General features: G+C 38.5%; 2 protein-coding genes across 7 annotated transcripts in view; one reads left to right on the forward strand and one right to left on the reverse strand.

Moving 5' to 3' along the window:
* Positions 1-15,114, reverse strand: part of SLC1A1 (solute carrier family 1 member 1) — a 47,110-nt gene extending 31,996 nt beyond the window's left edge. Inside the window, exons 1-2 of the mRNA XM_086867922.1 lie at positions 14,751-15,114; positions 1,033-1,173 (exon numbers count right to left, since the gene is read on the reverse strand). Of these exons, the coding sequence (XP_086724048.1) occupies positions 1,033-1,173; positions 14,751-14,841 (232 nt within the window). The 5' untranslated portion in view covers positions 14,842-15,114. The remainder of the gene's footprint in view (positions 1-1,032; positions 1,174-14,750) is intronic.
* LOC147648453 (uncharacterized) overlaps positions 15,066-20,663 on the forward strand; it is a 30,376-nt gene continuing 24,778 nt past the window's right edge. For 2 of the 6 annotated variants that reach the window (XR_015280393.1, XM_086867952.1), the window contains exons 1-3: positions 15,157-15,238; positions 19,039-19,101; positions 20,212-20,291. The gene's annotated coding sequence lies outside the window, so the exon portion shown is untranslated. Of the gene's footprint in view, positions 15,239-15,681; positions 15,720-19,038; positions 19,102-20,211; positions 20,292-20,663 lie in introns of all 6 variants that reach the window. The other 4 variants (XM_086867954.1, XR_015280394.1, XR_015280395.1 and 1 more) reach the window with 4 other exon arrangements.

Consider the following 20,663-nt stretch of genomic DNA (forward strand, 5'->3'; position numbering starts at 1 on the left):
GGAAATCAGTGAGGGTTTTTTTCACTAAGATGGCATTTATTCCAATAAATTAAAATTACTTATACTTTAAGGTTTGCAGAAAATCCTGAAAATCTCAGGGAGTGATTCCAACCACCACTCTATTTGCTGTGGCTTGATTTACATCATTATGCACAAACGGACTGGGATCTGGTCATGGGACATGCATTTGTGCACAGCTCCACATCTCTAAAGGATAAGCTGACTCTTTTCAGGATGTGATATTACCTTTTAAGACATTATAATCCTAAAAAAGAAAACCACAGACTCCATTTTCAAAAATATCTTGTTGACATATTTTGTATCATAGAATAGTTTGGATTGGAAGGGACCTTAAAGATCCTCTAGGTCCAACTGCCAAGGGCAGGGACACCTTTCACTAGACAGGTTGCTCAGATCTCTATCCAACATGACTTTGGACATTTCTGGGGATGGGGCAAACACAACTTCATGGGTTAACCTGCTGCAGTGCCTCACAAACCTCACAGTAAATTTCTTTTCACTACGTAATCAAAACCTACTTGTTTTCAGTTTAAAGCTATCGCCCCTTGTGTTAGCACTTGATGCCCATGTAAAAATACCCCCTCCAGCTCTCTTGTAGACCACTTCGAGTGCTGGAAAGCTGGAACAAGGTGTCTCTGTAACCTTGCTTGTAAAATGGCATCATGAGACTACTTATAACAGTTAACTATCTCAGAATATGCAGTTGCAACTTTGGGCTTCCAATTTGCAATTTAACAGCTTAACCCACTTCTGAGAACAGGGAGAGAGAGAGATACAAGAACCTATGGATTTGCGAAGTCATTAGCACACAGCCCTATATAATATCATAGATAATAGTACTAATCCTTCCAAATCCTTTCTCATTCTCATTATATAAAGAAATAAATAAATCTAAAAATATGAAATCTGTATTTCTCAGTATAAAGTTCCATCAAGTTTTAAGGTGTTATTAGAATGAAATCTAACCCACAATGATAATCCCATAAGCTAACAGTACATTTTCAGTCATACCTGTGATCATACTTGATATGATTAATGGCAGAATGATGAGTTTGAGCATTCTCATCAGCAGTTCCCCAGGAAATGCGAAGTAGAACTTATCCAAGTTAGACAGTTTGCCATATTCCCGTACAAGCATGCCAAATCCAATACCTAAAAGGGACATAAAAAATGTTACAAAAATTAGATGTAATTTATAGTAGAGACATGTGAAACAAGGAAAAAAAATAGTAGAAGAACAAAAAGAGCACACAATAAACATATTCAAACAGCTATGGTAGAACTTCTAAAGCAAATCAGATAAGAGATATTTCCTTTTCTGATGGTAAGCAAAGCAATGACACATAATTCTGGAGTTGTAGGATATCTTTAGGCATGTTTTGGGAAAAATCTGATTAGTTGCTCTGATTATCAGTCCAGTCCAGTACTGACCTTTTATCTACCTCCACTAGTTCTAGAAGACACATAACTGGCATAAAAAAAATTCAATAGACTATATAAACACTACCAAATGCTAAAGAGAGACATAAATACTTCAAATTATTTTTACTGGTGAAAATAAGCCTACCGAGAAGCAATGCTTTCAGTAATTGCTGCTCTACATGATTAGGAAAGAGCACGTCTGTAATCACTAAATTAATTTAATAACTTTCAGGAAACAGATCAACAAAAATACACTCTGCTCATTTCACACTCGTTTCACAACACAACCAGCCTACAAATACCAGACTATAAATTCAACCAGTGATTGAGCCATGGCACAAGGCACCTTTATACATGCTCTTATCTTTGGATTACATGAATTACCTCACTCCTGAGACAAATCATAGATAAGAGTTCTATCAAAAGAAAAAAAAATCATAGGCCAAAAGACAAAATTCTTCAGTTTGACAGGCAATACCTTTATTTTCCATTTCAACATGCTTTTCAAATTAAAATGACTGTTATAGGAAATGTGTTTACCAGTGTCTAAAAAGCACTAGGAGAATTGTTTCACACAGTTTTATATTGCTTCAATCCCAAGTGAAATTAACATCAAAAGATCCAGTTTCTAAGTGAATGAAACTGAATGAAACTGAATGAAAGAAGAAGTCAGAACTCTTCATCATCAAAATCAAGCTAAATGAAAATTAAGGCAGATTAAAACCCAAGCCTTTCCTGTTAATAGAGATGGAAAATGAACCAGGTAACCTTCCAAAAAAATCAGCTGCTCTAGTCAACTATTATGATTTCTGATCAAGGTGTAATCTCTATCAGTGAATACAGACAGTTTAAATTCCTTGGAGCAATCTTGAATCTTAAAAGCCTTGAAGATATTTGCAATATTATGCAAATGACCTTGATTAATGAATGATAAGACACAATGATCCCTATTTCTAATCTAGGGACTGAATTAGATGCATTGAAAATATTTACTCTGCACTTTTAGATAAGCCCAAGCAAGATAAAATTCCATTTGTAAAATGGTTACATGAATTGAAGTCAGTTGCTAAGGCTTTGATCCTGAAAGCACTAGAGTAAATAGCTGAATCTAACCACACTGGCAATCTTCATGCCTTCAGACAATTCTTGCAACTTAGTGTGGACATTTGCTTAAATTGCAGCAAGACTGAAATGCATGTTAATGGCAAATTGTGTGAAAGCTTGCTTTCAGTAGCTATGGCTAGGACATATTCCATCTGCCTTTCATTCTACATGGTGACTGTCATATTTGACCAGATGGAATTCTGATCACAGTATATTCAGCAGGGATAAAGATTCATCCTTGTTTTCTTTCTTGAGGGTTCTGTTTTCCACTTCTTTAGATTTCACTACAAAAACCTCCCACATGCCTTCAAAATTATAGCAGGGTTTCCTTAAGATTTTCTATCTATATTATTATACCTGCTCTGTTTAATATTTTTGTTGAGAATATTATTTATCCAATGACAATAGCTGAGAATAGAGTTCCAGCAATCTTGCAACATCATTGCTCTCAATTCCTTATTATGTAATTTCTTTACCAGACAAAGCACTTATATTCATATTAACTTGTGTAGTATGCCAAACTGCAGTAAAATGCAGCTACCTTTTAACTGCAATTAGCATCTGCATATGCTGCTTGAATATAACATAGGAATATGAGAAAATTTATTTTGTAACAGTAACAAGAGAAGGTTAGAAATTTAGAAGAATAAACTTGCTTTTGTAGTAGAAATGGACACATAAAAGATCTTTTGATCCTCATCTCAATAACAAAGTTTAACTTGGAAATTTCTTCTGGGAATTATAACACACAAAAAGAAGTGTAGTCCAGCATAAATATATTTTACATGGTAGCACTGCTTTTAACATCACATTGGTATTAGCAACCGTAACTAGAGACGAAGTCTTATAAAAATCTCAATTTCTTTAGATGAATGCTACTGATAACTCCTTATTTCTGAAATTAAAATGGACAATTACTTTTAACAACCATAAAAAACATTATAGTCTGCAAAGCCGCTTCTATATATTAGGATTTCTTTTTTTTTAAAAAAAAAAAAGAAATAATTTGCTTTTACTTTTTTGAGGAACAAAACATCACTCTTCCTACTTCCCTTCTTCATATGTCCTATTTCAACCACTCTTCCTTTCTTGTCCATGATAAATGGGTTTATTTTCTTTTCCATCTCTTCTCTTTGTTGTTCCTTCTTGTCCACATGGCTAAGTTAGGTTATGATTTTTAGCACAAGAGCAATCCTTTACTTACATCTCAATTATACATATTGCTTAAGCTCCAGATTTCTGCAATATTGGGCATATGTGAAGAATGATGGTGGAATAAACTGTACAATCCATATATTTAATTTAAATTTTAAGGGAAATATATCCTTGTAACTATGCATAGTACAGCACACGCTGTATCTCTTGGTGTCTACTTTTCCTCTCTCAGCAGCCACCAAGACAGCAAGTGAAAGGTGTAGCCTGGGTCCCTGGGATTATGATGCACAATGAAGACCACAGGACAATTCTCCTGTCTGAACCCATATGGAACAACACATGCCCTAACTCCTTGTTACTGTTCTCCCAGGTAGCACATACGGTTTTTTATAAGCTTGGTAACAGACAGAAAATCCTTCAAAGAGAGGATGTAAGCACAGACGAAGCAAAGTGAGGGGTGAGGATAAGAAGAACAAGAGAAGAAAAACAAAGCAGAAGAAAATCACTGAATATAAGCACCCCAAGTGAAACTCATTGGCAGCCATCTTACAGGGAGTTCCAGCTTAAAAAGCTAGAGGGAATACATGTAGGATAAGCCATTTTTCATTGTGTTACCCAGAAAAAGTAGAGCAGAAAGTGCTGCAAGGAGTTAGCTAGCACACTGGCTTCACTGTATGTAGCACTAGATCCATCACATCTACTAAGTCTGAGGCTTTACAGGACCTAGGAGATGATGGCTGTGTGTAGTAAGGTGGCAGAATTAGTCTGGCCTGTGTATGTATGCTCAGTGAGTCCACCACAACAATTAGGCGAAATGTGTCTTGGGACACCATTATGTTGAGTTGCTTGTCTATCTACAAAACAACCCCTGTGACATCAGGATATCTGGTGAACAGTAATTTATTGCAATCTGAACTTCATCTGGAGTTTGCAATTCTATTTTTTTCTATTTGCTATTGCTATTTTACATATTGCTATTCTTTCTGAAATGCTGTCTAAGGAAAAAGGTAAATTCTTTGTATGGGAACAATTACAGGGCTAGTACATTTTTCTTCAAGTACCTTGCTGCAATTCATGACACAGATTAGGAAATGAGTAAAAAAACCTCCACAAACTCTGTTCAAAAAATTTGCATAATCTTTGAGCTCAGTTATATTAGCACACTTGGGGTGCATCACAGATTGTCCTACAGCTATTGTAAACTTATAAAAATGTGCTGGCCATTCAGCAGTCTCCTAAGCAACCCGTGGTGGAGACCATTTACAATTTTTCAGGAAGTGATAGCTAAACCCTGAAGACTTTGGTATAATTATGTGAGGTCAACAAAATACAGACTTTGAATTTGAAAACTCAGAAACCCTGAGTATCTGAATCTGTTCAGGACATGCAGTATGGCATTACTGTACTTATTTGCTCTATGTCGTTACCATTGTGGGTTACTTGCTCTTCAGAACCTGACTACATCCTTGGTAAGAAGACAGCATGACAGCATGCCCCTTTACCTTCTTTACCTTCACAGGTAGGTAAACTCACAATTTAGAAAAAGCTAACCAAAGTCCACACATAGACATGCCTGCTTCTATTTCTCACTGAAAGATAATATAGAACAGAAAAAATGTTATCTAACAGGTAGGACTCCCTCATGTTATTTATATTAATGGATGAGAACACTGGTTTGGGATTCACAGTTTTAATTGGCAGGGAGTTTTCCCTCAGTGTGCATGACACTGAAGAAACAGCTTATCACCTTCAACTTCACTGACTTTATTATGTGAATGATCCTTAGGAATGAACCATAAAGACTATGAGAAAAGGAATCCAGCATATATTTTTGTAGAACTAATAATCTGTTTTGTAAAATGATCTGTTCTGTAGTACATGTAGCACTCTGCAAAAAAAGCTGTGGTATTTATTTTTCCTGTTTTCTTAAAATTTCATAATATGGAAACTCCTTCTAACTGAAGCAGAGGCAGTGATCCTGGCTGATGCTGATAGAGAGTGTGGGAATTATAGGAATTCTGCTTTGACACAGCACTGAAAGAAGAAAAAAAAGAGTCGCATTGTTCAAACCTGATATTTAATTGTACTGTAGCAATATCTATTGTGCTATTAACTAAGTGATTAAGCTCTTCACAATTTCACTTTATATGCTACACACATGTGACAGACTAAAACACATGTTTTAGTTGTTACTTGTTACAATTACTTGTATCATTTTGGTGGGTCTTAACTGGATTAACTTCACAGCAGATGACTCATGGAACTGAAAAGATAGCAAACAAAGTTCCCTGACTTGATTTCAAACACAATGCAAAATATTCAATATAAACATGTCAAATTGCAGCACAGGCAGGAAAGATTTCTGCAGTGTGATACAGTCTCAGTCCTTTAGCAATATTTTATAAATAAATTTTGTCTGCTCTCTCCATAGAGTTTCTGTTATCATTGGCTGTCTCTTAGTGCAAAGAAATATAGTGCCAGCTATAGAACACTAAAAGTGAGGATGTGGAAGAATATATTACCAATGCTTATAAACTTACTATTTCAGCTCTTTTTGCATTATTTTTAATACTTTCTAATGTTACACAATCTACTCTTTGAAACTCTGCTTGGCAATGTACCTTCCAATAAACATACTGATGTTGATTGAAAAAAGAAGATTCTTTGAAAACTGCAGGCAACCACTAAGGTATAGAGTTTCAGGGGCACAATTACATGGCAACTAATCTTAACTCTCCGGTTGCTTGTGTTAGCCAAACTACCAGCTTGCTTACAAAGACATGTGAAGAAAAGTTCTCTCAGAAATCTTCCAGAATAAAGTTCCCATATCAGCTCTTGGTTTATTGAAGAATATTTAGCAGCAATGTATAAGAGGATATAAGCTGGTACTCTGCCATGGTGAGATCCCAAGATGCTTTCTGATTATGCTGTTGTGGGGTGCAGTGGTTGTAAATTCCTTCACGCAAGTAACACATTGTCATCTGACTGCAGTGTGAGGAAAGTTCAGGCAGACAGTGATTCCCTGTGATGGACCTTCAGGAATGAAGGCAAGGTAGAGTGCTGGCCGGAGGAGGAAATATCAGCTTCTCCAGTGTGGATGTACTCCCCTTACTCACAGCAGGTTTGAAGGCTACTGCAAACAGAAAACCCACATAACTCCTGTTATTTTCTGTGCGTGGGAGCCTGGAACAGGGCTAATAACATAGGGCAGCCTGTAGCTGTCACCACTAACACCGAGCAACCTCTCTGTTATGCAGCCCTGCACAAGGTACACCTTAGTCAAACTGAGGGCAGTTAGTTCACTCAGCCAGCAAAAAAGAAATAGTGACTATTTTCCTGTGACTATATGACCACAGTTCTGCTGAATCTGAACCAGTACTTCCTCCAAACACGCAGAGGGGTAACCAGCTTGATTATTTAACAATGTCTCCTATTGGACTCCGGCTTTCCCTTCCTTTATCCAAACAAGACTGTAGATGAATTCCACCTGTACATATCTTCCGAATATTTTCCATGTGCAGATGCAACTTCTTTCAGAGAAAGCCAAGAAAAAAATATAAAGCTGAAGGAAGAAGAAAAATCTTACGATTGTGCTTCATCTAGCTAGAACTCTTGTAAATAATCTGCCACTTTAAAAATAAACTAAATTGTACCAGAGATAATTCTTTTTTTCTTTCACAGTTTTTCAACAAACTCGTTGACTTATTATGTTTGTGAAGTACTGTGCTTACAAGCTTAACATAACAAATTTATTTATTTTATAAACAAGGCTATGTCCTAAATTAAACAATCTGGGAAAAATGACAATTCTTTCCCAGCAACTATGCAATCTACATTTCTTCATGAATTTGGATTTGTACTGATGAAAGCACCTGTTCCGTTGGGAAGTACTGTGTGAAACTCATTAAGGTTTCAGGAAAAGCAAATTCAATGTTGAACACGCACAAAGGAAGACTATAGGGTAATTAAAAGAACGAAGAGCCTACCTTTTGAAAGGAGATGAAAGAGCTTAGTTTGTCCACCAGGGATGAGTGAGGTAGAAATATAGAAAATGGTTAAATACTAGCAATGGAGCAATATTTTAATTATTGGATACATAGTGAAACTGAATACATTTATAGTGGAAATTGTAAGGTTTTTCACCATTAGATTGAAGAATACAGCTTCCTAGGAGGATATGCAGCATCAAATAGCCTATCCAGGTTTAAGATGGAGCATGATATGTAACAGAATTTTATCTACAGTGATGTAGTCTGAAGCAGCAGAGGCCAGATATGATAACACAGGGAGTATCCTATCTCATACTCCTGAGTTTTACAGTAAAATTGAAAGGTAAGCTGACAACAGTAACTTGTCTTTCTTCTTTTGCAGACCTTCCTTATGATCTCTTTCAGATGTCAGTTTTAAAACCATTACCCTTCTCCTTCATCTTATGAATCTATGACACAAGAGCCTTCTTTAATTATGCAGCCATCCAGACATGTATACGCCTTACTGCTTCCAAAATGTCTCCAAATGTACTACATTTTATAAAGCAGTGCTTTTGTTCAAACCCCTTTTCTCAGTCATTTCAGAAATTCATATCCCCCAGTTTTAGCATCTAATGTTTTGCTTATATGGCCTAACAGTACAGCACCATTGGCATCATTACAATGCCACACATAAAAATAAGAATTTCTCATCCTTCCTTGTAAAAGCTCATTGATCTTCTCTTCTCTTTCTATCAATGTTTGCTTGCTGTCCAAAGCTGTATAAGTACCTTTGTACATGGACAGCCCAAGAGATATTAGCTCAGTAGAGCACATCAGGGAAAATGCATCTTCATTTAAGACCCCTAAAACACACAAGAAACTAAATGCTTGGCAGCGGTGTAAGAAAGGTGAAAGGCTAGTAACTGGAAATATCTGCCAGATTCTGCCGCTTGTTATTGCTTCTTTGATGAGAGAAAAGGACAGTTAACAGGACATTCTGTTCTAGCTCTCCCCTTGCTGGAAGAGCAACGGAATGATCGTGACTGAGATAAGCAGCTGGACAGGCAATTTAGTGGACACTAAAGATAGACAGATAGTAACATGCAGAAACATTGTTATTCTGAAACTAATGAAAGCATCAAAGCATTGAGAAATCAGATATATGACCCAGAAAATTAGCTCAGATTAAGCAAGGCCAGGTTTTTTGTTTGCCACTCCAAAAGCATGAAAGCACCACAGAATTTGAAACACTAACTCCAACACAGCCCAGATCTTCAGATGAGATACAGATGTGATACAGATGTGATCTCACTACACAAGATAATGTTGTGTGTTGTGGGTCTATAAGTACAAATGCCTTGCACAAACCCTATGAGGCATTTGTGGGGAAAAAAAAATAAAAATCCGAACAGTGCAACTGTTGTTTGTGAGTAGTCTCAACCTGAACACTATCTTTTTAGATGGCAAAAGTGTCTTTATGCTTTATTTCTAAAATGTAAATATGAAAGAAAAAGATTTTTTGCAAATACATTGTCGTATCTTCCCTTAAATAATATTGGAAAATTAGACAGAGTTAATATTTTACTGATACTAGTACTGGTGTTCTTGCTAAAATGTGAAAATAATACTGGTAGACTTTGGTAGTCTGGGGACTTCCGAGAGTGTAAATTGACATTAGGCTCACCCTTTCCAAAGATTTCAAAATTCAGCTCTACTGATAGTTTCACTTCCCTCACATAAAGTGAAACCCAGAGACTGTTAAAACAAATAATAAAATGGGAAATCTTTATATGCCAGAATAAGAAATAAAAGATGGGTTTTCTTTGCTTCAAAACCGCTCAAACCCAAAAGAGACATCATGCTTAACTTCAATTACCTTAGAAATCTTTCATTGGCTGACATCCTGGCTTAGAGCATTTTTGATCCTCAGTGGTACATGAAACTCTCAGATGAAATTATTTGTCATTCTGCATTTTACTTTCTATTGTTAAAATCAAATTCAGACATTTTCTCAGAATTGCTGTGTTTCATACATTTCTGAAGAGATCCCATCCTATATCAAACTGCTGGCTAGTGTTACAGAGAAACATAGATATAAGAATCATCACTGTCTAGAGAGGCACAAGTATCATGCTGTTCTGAGGAGCAGCAAGAAGAAAACAGTCTTCTTTTAAATTTCCATGCTACAACAGTTGATTCAAAATATCTGGTCTTCATTTTTTATAAATTCCCATTTAATGAAATGCTATACTTCCAAATTCAAGAAAGGAACTGAATGACTGGCTTACAATTAAACTTGTCAGAAACAAAGCAATAATTCTTTCGTTTTATTATATTCCCTTTAACTTCTTTTCTGCTGGTTTTGCTAGTATATTTCAAGAGACTATAAGCCTGCTTCATTGTTTGGAACCTTATCACTATATTTGGCAAGCAAGAAATGGCACCGAAGACAGTCTAAACTAAGCTAATAGGCCACTTTTTGATAAGGGTACAAGAAGAGAGAAATGGAAAATGGTGAAACCTTAATTCATATCAAGCATGGGCTTTTGCTATTTAAATTGCATTTGCCAGAGACGGAAGCAATTTACTGTACAGAAAGACTTTACAGATCTTTGGGGTTTAGAAGCTGCAGTCTACACTTGCAAAAGAAACTCAGAAATATGGTGAGTTGCCTGGATTCATGTGGCCTTCTGCATAGGGAAAGACCATGCATAGAATGATAGGTTACTAATTGTTATGGTTTTGTCTTCATGCTATGAGACATTCATTCTTTTAAGAATTTGCTGGTCAGCTTCCAGTAATGGAGAACTACTGATATTAAAACCAGCTGTCAAGTCCCCTCGTGTCTGATTACAGAGGGAGCACAGCCTTTCATTTAGCATGTGTGAATGTGTCTGACTTGTCTAGAAATGAACAAATATTCTTATAGTGAGATTTTACTTAATATTATAATACAAAATAATAACTTCAATTAACATTATAGAGAATAAAGGCATATAAACTGCTAGGGGGCTAGCGTAAAACACGAAGCCAAAGATTCAGCGTCTCATTATAGTCACAACACTCAGAGTTTCTGCAGTGCTGGCATTACAATAGGAATGATGCATATTTTAATCTCACTCTCAAATGCGGGGAGAAAAGGAGGTCTGATGCCAGCCCAAATCTTTCAACAGTGGAACTGCACAAACAAAGTGTCTGATCCTGTGGAGTCTGAATAGGTTCACTTCAGAAGTGGAAAAGTCAGGTATTTAGGCATGCTCCAGCCTCAGTACATGACTCCCGCCCTCTCTGTTACTCCATTCCTGCCTTACATCACCGCTTGCTGCAGCTCGAGTTTTTGCCCGTTCTCCAGCCGGCCGGTCCCGGTTCTCCGTAAGCCACCTCGGACAGCTCCCGCCACCCCTGCGCCGCCCAGCCCGGCTCCCGGGACGGCGCCAAGGTTCCTTTTCGTGGAGTCTGAGGTGTACAGCGTAAGGACTACGTACATGTCTGAAGAGAAGAATGATGGAGGAAGGTATACAGCAGAGCACAAAAGGGTTTATCACTGCCTCACACTGAGACTGCACTGGCACACCCCTGATGAACAAAGGGCTGAAGAAAGGACACCTGCCACTCACAGTCTCCCATGCCATTAGCTTCCTCCTTCTTTATCAATCTCGATATTGCATTTCTCACATTTCTACATGCATACCTGAATAATTTCAGTTTCCCACACATGTGCTACTGAGAAAAGCCTAATCCCACAGACAGGCTCAGAGGTATCTGAAGTTCTGAATCTGTTTAGGAAGTGACACACACTCCATTCAGTGATTGAAAAAAAAAGTACTTGTAACTTGCAAATTTAGGTCAACTGAATCCCTCAGAATACTGTTTCACAGAGATTTGTGCTACAAAGCTACAAAACTGCTACCAAGGACAAAAAACAAAAAACAAACAAACAAAAAACCCTGCAACATCTTTGTGTACAGTTTCTGAGAATGTAAAACGATCTTGGCTATTGCAACTCAGTGCCTTGGACTACATGTACACAAATCACCGACACTTTAATTTCCATAGAATAAAGCTTTTCTGCTGAAGATCTGCACAATATTACAGGCTATCAGGCTATGATACACAGACTAATAAGCAAGTACTTACACATAATCAGCCTTTTACTTTCATGACTGGTTTGTCTGTGTTGCGGCAGTGACCTTTTGGAGACAAAGTGATGACAAAAAAGAAATACTCTATGAGAAATCTGTGAAGTGTGACTTAAACTCCCCGTATGCAATTGCCCTTTGGACACCTGCTTCAGGGTGAGTAATTTTCAGGGATATTTCCGGTTTATTTTGCCTTGATTGTATCATCTGGAAACAATGTAACTTTATACAGAAAGGGCTGAAGATGCACTTGAAGCAAGTTGATTTTTAAACTGCTTTTATTAGGGCCAGCAGAACAAAAAGATGCAAGACACACCTCCTTCTGCAGGTATCTGTGTGAGACTGCTGCTCTCCTAGTTGTGCATATCTCCACATCAGCTTGGTGGCCTAAAGCTGACTCTCCTCTAAGGCAAGGAAAATAACCATTTGAGCTTCAATTTTTGTTTTCTTTGAACATACATTCAGGTGTTTTCACCCAAAAGACATGACACTCAAGATATTTTGTGTACAGATTTTAAATTTTACTCCCCACCCCCACACACTGCTATGAAAGAAATTCTAGTATTTCTGAAAATGGAATGGACAGGCTAAGGGTTGAATCTTAAGATACAGTATAAAAGAATTACTCTGAAGGAAGAAGTGTTCAGAATTCTAAGGGGTTTCTGTCTGTTTTCAGAAAAGCACGCAAATAATCAGGAAAACTTTTCAGCTTACCCTTCAGTAAGGGTACTAGCAAAGATATGCGTATTTCAACTGGATGCTGAAGATGGCTCTGATAATGATGAACAAAAATCACCATTCCATATGACAGTGCAGAAGTATCAGGTACTTTGCAAGACAGCTGGACAGCTTTCATACCATATTTTCTCAGCTTGAAGCATTTATTACTTCCACACATTTTTGAAAAGTCCATTTTCTTCTTTCAAAATGATGTGCCATAAATGGCACACTTCTGCTCATAAATGCTGAATTGTTCTTCCAAACAAACTAGATTAACAAACCTCAGACCAATTTCCCAGGGTATATTAAAAAAGAATGAATATATAAATTTAATTATGAAGGGTTTGTGAACTCTAGGTATATTACAAACTTTCCTCATGCTGTACTAAAACAATAATATATCATTTAACCTCATCTTTACAAAGGTTTCAGTATTCTTGGTATGTGCCTAATTTCACCTTTGAGAAATACTGGAAGTGCTGAAGATACACAGTACCATGCAAAAGGTAATTTGGTCCAAGGCTCACAGAATTATGATGAAGACTCTCTCTGATAGTATTATAGAGCTCCCCTGAGTTATGGAGTGTTAATTACAGTGTAGCAGGAAGAGAAGGGGAAGAACACAGCAGGTGTTGGGAACCAGTCCTCTCACTGAGAATTCCTACTGGGTATTAGGGGAATTGGGGTCAATTGTCCCCACAGCTCCCTCATTGTCATACTTTATGGCTCTCACAGAAATTTAATTTCAGAATGTTGCACCTGCAGAATCACATCACTCTCCAATTCTAACTACACTCACTGAAGATGAGAAGAGAATATTTCTTAACCACTTCTGTAAATTGGAAGTACGTGAACTCCTAGAATAGTAGCTGACAGTAGTATGTGAAAAAGCAATTGTACACACACAAACACAGACACATAAACACACTCCTCCAGTTGTACAGCCAGATTTTCAAAGCAAGGCCCCTAATACTTGGTATGCAAAACTCACAAAAATCTTTCCTTTTTGAATGAGGTGAGAAAAATCCAGAGATTTTTCAAATACTGAATGCTTTGAGGAAAACACAAATGTATATGTAAGCACAGTTCTGACCACAGCTTATAAATAATTGTGTGGAATTTCAAAATAATAATTCTCTTCTGAACAAATTAGCACTGGAATAGGCATGGCCCAGCCAAAGTTCAAATTAGCACAAAAGTCATCTGAAAGGACCCAGACAGCAAGTTAAGGAAGTATTTACAGCACCATTTCTCCACAGGAGAAACAATGTGAATGAGGCTCTGCAACTAATAACAAGGAGAAAATGAGAAAAAGTGTGCAAATAGAGCCAAAATTATGCCCCATGGAAAAGCCTCTTCATCTAAGTAACCTGATGCATTTTCTTGGCCCTCTTTTCCCACTTATGCTTATTAAGATGGTGTTCAACTTGCTTCCCCTTCAAAAACTTGCTGATGTACATGGGAGATATCTTGCCATCTTTACAATGATGGCCCTGAAAACCCCTCTGAAAGCCGGGTGGCACTGCTAGACATTTCACTCTCGAAAACCCCACAGAAAGCCGGGCGGCACTGCCAAACTCTTCCAGCCGCACCTTTCGCTTGGGCCATCAGAAGCTCCACAAAGCCACCTGCATCGCTCTCCAGCCCTGCAGCCTCCCTCGGCGGAGCTGCCACCGGCAGACCAGCAGTAGGCAGGGGCCGCGTCTCTCCAAGAGCTGCAGAGGCCACCCGGGGCACAGCCCGCCGTGGGGACCCGCAGTACGGATGGTTCACAGCCCCCGGCGCCCGTGCGCCTTCTCCACACGGCGGTCTCACGCCGCCGATCACGACCTTTGCCACACGGGCCGGCGGGACGGGCGCAGGGGCCGGCCCGGCCAGGAGGGCCCCGGGTCCCCCGCTGCCGACCCGGCCGCCCGGGGCTGCGAGCGCCGCGTCCCCTTTCGCCCGGCCGCCGCGGCAGCGCGACACTGCGGGACTGCTCTCCACGGCCGCGGCGATGCCGGGGAAGAGCGGCCGGCCGCCCTCGCCCGCCTTTCGGGTGGGTCGTTAGCATGGCCTCTCAGCGCCCAGCCCGGCCCTGCGGCCGCGCAGCACCCCTCGCCCCGCCGCTGGCTCGGGTCGGGCGCCCCTCCACCCTTGCGCCCGGCAAGGCCGTACCGTGCCGGCAAGGCCGGGCGGGGGGCGGCGGCGCCGCGTTCCCTGCCTACCCCGCGCTCACCCGCCAGCACGGCAGCCACCGTGCTCAGCAGCAGCGAGTTCTTCTTCACGAAGCTGGGGCAGAACATCCCCTTCTGGATCGCCTTCGCCATGGCGGGGGTCGGCGGGGCTGGGGCGGTGCGCGCCGAGCGGAGCCGATCCGATCCGAGCCGGGTCGGGCCGAGCCGAGCCGAGCCGAGCCGAGCGGAACCGGGCCGAGCCGAGCCGAGCCGAGCCGAGCCGAGCCGAGCGGAGCCGAGCCGAGCCGAGCCGAGCCGAGCCGAGCCGAGCCGAGCCGAGCCGAGCCGAGCCGCCTGCGTGCGCTCCGCGGGGCTGCGCGCTTACCGCGGGGAGGCGGAGACGTTGCGCTTCACCTGGCAACCGGAGAGGCCGGCCCCCGCCCGCCCCTCGCTCGGCCGGCCCACCTGCCGCCAGCACACCCAGCTCCTGCTGAGAATGTCGGCAGGTACACAAATGTCTTGGAAGATTTCCCCCCGGGATTTGACCCTGGTAGGCTTAAATACCGAAATAGCGAAGAAGCTTTTATTTCTTGTGCAACTCACTGTCAATGGTCTCCCGCTCCCTCCTCACCATAAGCTTGATTAAAGTGTATATGATATTTGGACACAGTTCCCTGTGGGGCTATGCTTTTCAATATGTCTATAAACGTGTTGATTTCGATTGTCAAACCCGCAGCTCAATGGTAAAGGCAAAAAACAAACAGCCAAGCCCAGTCAAAATCTGCCATTGTCTTGATGAATGACATGTAGGAGAGAGCAGAATGAAAGGTTAATTGCACTTACACCATCCATTTCAAAACACGCATTTGTGAGGTTTACCTGATTTCTGCCTGTAACAACTGGGTAACTAAGGCCTGAGGGAGATTAGCAAAAAACTGATTGAAACCTTGTCACTTTTGCTCTTCACATGAATCCGGCTGTTCTGTGTGATAGCTTGGAGAAAGAGAAAAATATATACCCTGCTGAGTCAGGTAAGAGCACTGAAATCCACCTGGATGAGAAGCAAGAGCTGTCATCAAGCTCAAGTGTTAAAACCTTGACCTAGCTGCATAAATTCATATAGAAACACCTGAAATTGTCCATATTTTTCATATGTATAGAACAACTGCAGTAATTTGTTTACATCTGTCATCAGGAGAATTTAATTTTAAAAAATAAGAGAAAGCCTAGTGGTGGAAAGGAGGCAGATGAGTAAGTATATCAGTTTAATTAAGTCATAAAAGGTTTCAGACCATTTAAAAGGAAGGCTGGCATACTACCATGTTACAAGCTACAGCAAAGCAAAACAAAAATAATTAATGCAAAGAAATGGTAAGAAATACCATAACTATGCCTAGACTTTGGTATGGAAATGTTACAAAGTACGAGTGGCACTAAAGACGTACACAAAGAAAAAGGCACACTGTTTTTCAGGGTGGTCAAGATTAGGCATATCTTCTGCAGCAGAGCTCTGACTTTGGATCTCATTGCCACTGGGTGTAATTTTTTTCTTTTTTTAAAATTTCCTCTCATATACTTGGAGTCTCAGACGTTGCTTTCAGTAAGTCAAATGTCTGATCTATCTGCCCTAGGAGGTGGTGAATTGGTGCCTCTCTAGACAGTAGGAACAAAATTATTTGCAAGACATCTTCAGAATTTAGGCTTTCCTTTAACTTTCTCTCTATTCACATCACATACCCCTTCTTACAACTTACTCTGATTCTCTTTTGAGCTGTTTTGGTAAGCTAGGGGAAATTATTCTAATTCAGTTCCTGAAGACTAGCTAAAAAAAGGTTAGAATTTACTTATTTCTCTATGAAATTTGTGTATTTCTCTTAATAGTAAAGTATTAAGTATCCTTTTTTCACACTAAGGATTTCATAGTGTCTTCTTGGTAGGTCTAGAATTACCTTCAGCATTCTTAGGACAGAAAAATGCCCTTCTGCAGGTATGAAACAATGTGATTGTAGCTGATATATTTCTTCCTGGACCTTGCAATACCTTAAAGGAGTTGCACAACCTTAAGAAAAACATAAAACAATTATACTTTACAATTGTGAAGGCTAGAGACAGATCTTATTTTTGCGTTCTGCAACAGCAAGACAATATATTTTGAATAATATTGAAGTCCTCTATGTACCTTTTGCTCTCTGTTACAGTACTATGCTCCATTCTTTTCTGCTAGTATTTTGTCCCTAAAAATATTTAAGGAAAAAAGCATACCAAAATTCTAGGCTTTTTTCCTTAATAATTTGTCTTTATTTTTCAATTTCATCAAAAGTCATTCCATGGCCCTGACCTCAGGAAAAAAAAAAAATAATAAAAAAAATTGATAACACAACACTCATAGAAAGCTAAAGAATTTTATTTTATTTTTTAAAAAAATTTAGGCTGGTGAAATAGGGATGTTTTAAACATTCTGATGAGCAAGCTAGTTTTAATTTCATTTTCCTATTATAGAATGATGGACATTGGCCTTAATCCTGGATGTAAAGTCAAGCTGGCAGTTTCTGTAAAGGGAGCTGTAAATTAAAAAACCCAACAACACAAAAAAGTATAATAATAAAATGGAAAAGAAATGTAGCCCAAGCCCATGGATCACTCTTGAAATGTTGAGATTATTTTAAAAACTAATTCATCTATACAGAAAGACTAAAAGACATAATACTTTTCAAGACTACATGCTTGTACACCTAGGAAGTGCAGCTATGAGCAAACATAAATTTAAATTCTATTGAAAACATTTTTGTCCTTGTCTGATTTTAAGACATCCTGGAATAATTATGAAATGAATAGAATGGATTTGTGAAAAAATGTCAATACACTATCTGTAAAGATGATAAGAATACATTCAGTAGCCATACAGATCACTGTCACAAAGTTGTCAGAGTAGATCATGGTTAAGATTGTATGCACGAAAAAATACTTTAATTTTTTGCAATTTTTTTTTTAATGTTAATGAAACATACAGAGGAGACAGTCTTGAAAATGTGAACACTGTCCTGAGAAACAATGACATACATTGGTCATGTTTGTTTGTTTGTTTGTTTTTCCTGAAGGCTAAAATAATCCAGATTACTTCATTGTAGAATTAGGAGTGTACATAAATACATAAATAACCATTCTATTGATAAATTATTAACATGTGGTGACCTGATACTTACACAGTATGTCTCAACAATAACTTCCAATCTGTAGAACTGCCTTAACTACATTTTAAGTGAATTACTTAAGACCAGGCTAGGAATATTTTCAACGTTTTGAGGCATGTGAGTATTTCAGTGCTGGGAGATGCAGAGCAGTCCTGGTAGAGCATGTACAGTACAGTGCAGTGCAGAATGTAGCAAGTGGAAGCTTGCGCTTTCATATGTCTTAAAATAGATCTTCAGTGATTCTAGTTAAGACAGAAAAAAATCACTTTACTTATTTAGACCTTCAGCTTCTTCTGCCTAGGTTAGCTTGTTAATATCATTTGTCTGTTTTGGTGACAGTTGATTTGTTCCATAGAAAAAAAATGAAGTGCCTTTTTTCTCATAGTTTATGGTGAGCAGAAGAGTGAATTAATGAAATTTTGAGTATTGTATATTTTAAAATGCTTTGATAAAATAATTTTTAAAAATAAAATATTTTAAAAAGATTTCAAAAAAATGTCTGCTAATAATCCACATAAAATACAGGTAAAATAATTGAGGGTTTAAAAATTATTTTTATTTGAGGCTAGTCCACCAAATAGGAATTTTGCAGTAGTTTTTTTATAATGTAAAGCCACAAGTACATACAAAATCTGAAAACAAACTGATCAGTTCCTGTCTAATATCTCTTGTCTTAATGAGAAAATAATCCAGTAAAAATTGTAACATTTCTAAGTTCAGTGAAGTGCCAAGGCATATGGAAGAAAACACACAAAGCTGTCTCTTATGTCTGTAAATACTTCAGTGTTACCAAGCACTCAAAATCGCAGAATTTTTCCTTATAGCCTGGAACATGCACCTCCTCACATCTGACCTCAAAGTTTAACTTCCATATGTGTTATATAATATAGCATATGTGATAAAAAAAAATACAATAAGAAAAAGAAATCCTTCATTGAGCTTTACTTGACAGATGCACTGATTGTCCTCAAGGGCGGAGCTGATGGGGTGCTGATTTTATATCCGGGGCCATGATACTCATTTAATAGCAGTAATAACTTTTCTGTCAGAGATGCTGTTTAATCCAGTCTAGATTTAAACTACCAGTTACTTTTGTTAGTATATTTAATTAATCCAACCTTCTCTTATAATTTTAAAGTTGTATATATTTATATTTCAGTAGCCAATTCTGAATGCACAGAGGGATCCATCTTAATTACTAAGAACTTCCAGAATATTACCAGTAGGTGTTTTATCTTTTTTTTGCACAGGTTTTTCTACTTTTACCAAAGACACTCTAAACCTTATCAAATTAGTCATTCTTCATGTTTTCTTCAACTGAGCTTTTTAGACTTGTTGGATTATGCATTACAATACATTAATAGTAGATTAAAAGGTCTGGATTTGGTATAAAACTAACAAAGGCAGGACATTGAGGGGTTTTTGTTTGTTTGAGTTTTGGTTTTTTGTTTGCTTGTTTTGGGAGGATGTTGGTGGGTGTTGGGGTTTTGTTTTGGGGTTTTTTTCCCCTTTATTAAATGAAATCCTGCACCAGATCAATGGGATTTTTATCTTTGTTGGAGTCAATTGGACCACTGCTGGGAGGAAGACAACAGCTGCAGGTGGGATTTTTGTTTGCTAGCTTATAGCCCTTGAATAGTGAATATCTCTTTCCTACCAAAACCCAGTTTTGTTCCATCTCAACTAAATGTTATTTTGTCAGTCATTTTTCACTGTTGGTATCCAAACTCACCTGTGTCAAACTAACATAAAAGAATAATGATGAAAATGTATTAGAATTTCTTGAAAATGGTTTACCTGTTATGGTTTTAAAACCTTGGATGTGGAATCCTACATTCTAGATGACTTCTGGGTATTTTTTCTAAATTGGGTTCCTGGCCCCAGTAAAAACATTGTATATATTGTCACTATTTTAATGAAATTTGGAAGATATTGTGTTCATGTCTTGGAGGAATTTCTATCATTGAGAAAGTGTTTGATTACTTTTTTTTTTTGTTTCAAGTAGTGTAAGTATTTCATACTATGCTTGTACGTTTTCCTGGCTGCAGACATTTTGTGTTGTAAGAAGGTAGGCAAGCAGAGTGGGAAGGTGGCATCAAATGTGTTTCACAGATCAAGAATTAACTGGTAGTTATGTACTATTCACAAAAGGCTGAAGGAAAGCCAAGCTCTGAAAATCATCACAGGCAGATACATTTTACAATGTCCAAAATTTTTCGTTTGCCTAGAAAGTATGATGGTATATCTGTGAAGTGATCATGAACCAACAGCTGTGTAAATCCAGGTGCATACTGTGGTATGATTTTAAAAATGGTTCTTCCTTTTCTTAAAGATTCAGCCCCTTAGCAGTCCATGAAAAAAGCTAGATCAACATGACTGCAGAGCGTTTTCCTTCCTAATTACACAAAATGAGTAAGTATGAACAGCAAGGATAAGTATGAAAAACACATATTTCTCACAGCACCCTTCTTTAGCCTCATGTGTGAAGGACTTCTGGTAGTAATAAAAAGTGAATTAAATTTGCATGAAGACTAAAAATGCCCGAGTTTCTGCAAAGCATTTAAAAATATTTGTCAGAGAATATCAGCATGGCAGGGATGCCATTTTTGTTGAAGGATGATGTCTTCATGGTAAAGTGGTATTCAGTGACCAATATTTAAAGATAAATACATGTACTGTCTGGAGTGAAGGCTTACCTTTTCACTTTTCATTTCTGTAATAGCTTCCCACCTGCTGACTCAGAAATTAATACTGCTTAAGGCAAATGACTTAAAGGAATTTGAA

The sequence above is a fragment of the Cyanistes caeruleus genome, chromosome Z, assembly GCF_971803275.1.
Source record: "Cyanistes caeruleus chromosome Z, bCyaCae1.hap1.1, whole genome shotgun sequence".
In the NCBI taxonomy this organism is placed as follows: domain Eukaryota; kingdom Metazoa; phylum Chordata; class Aves; order Passeriformes; family Paridae; genus Cyanistes; species Cyanistes caeruleus.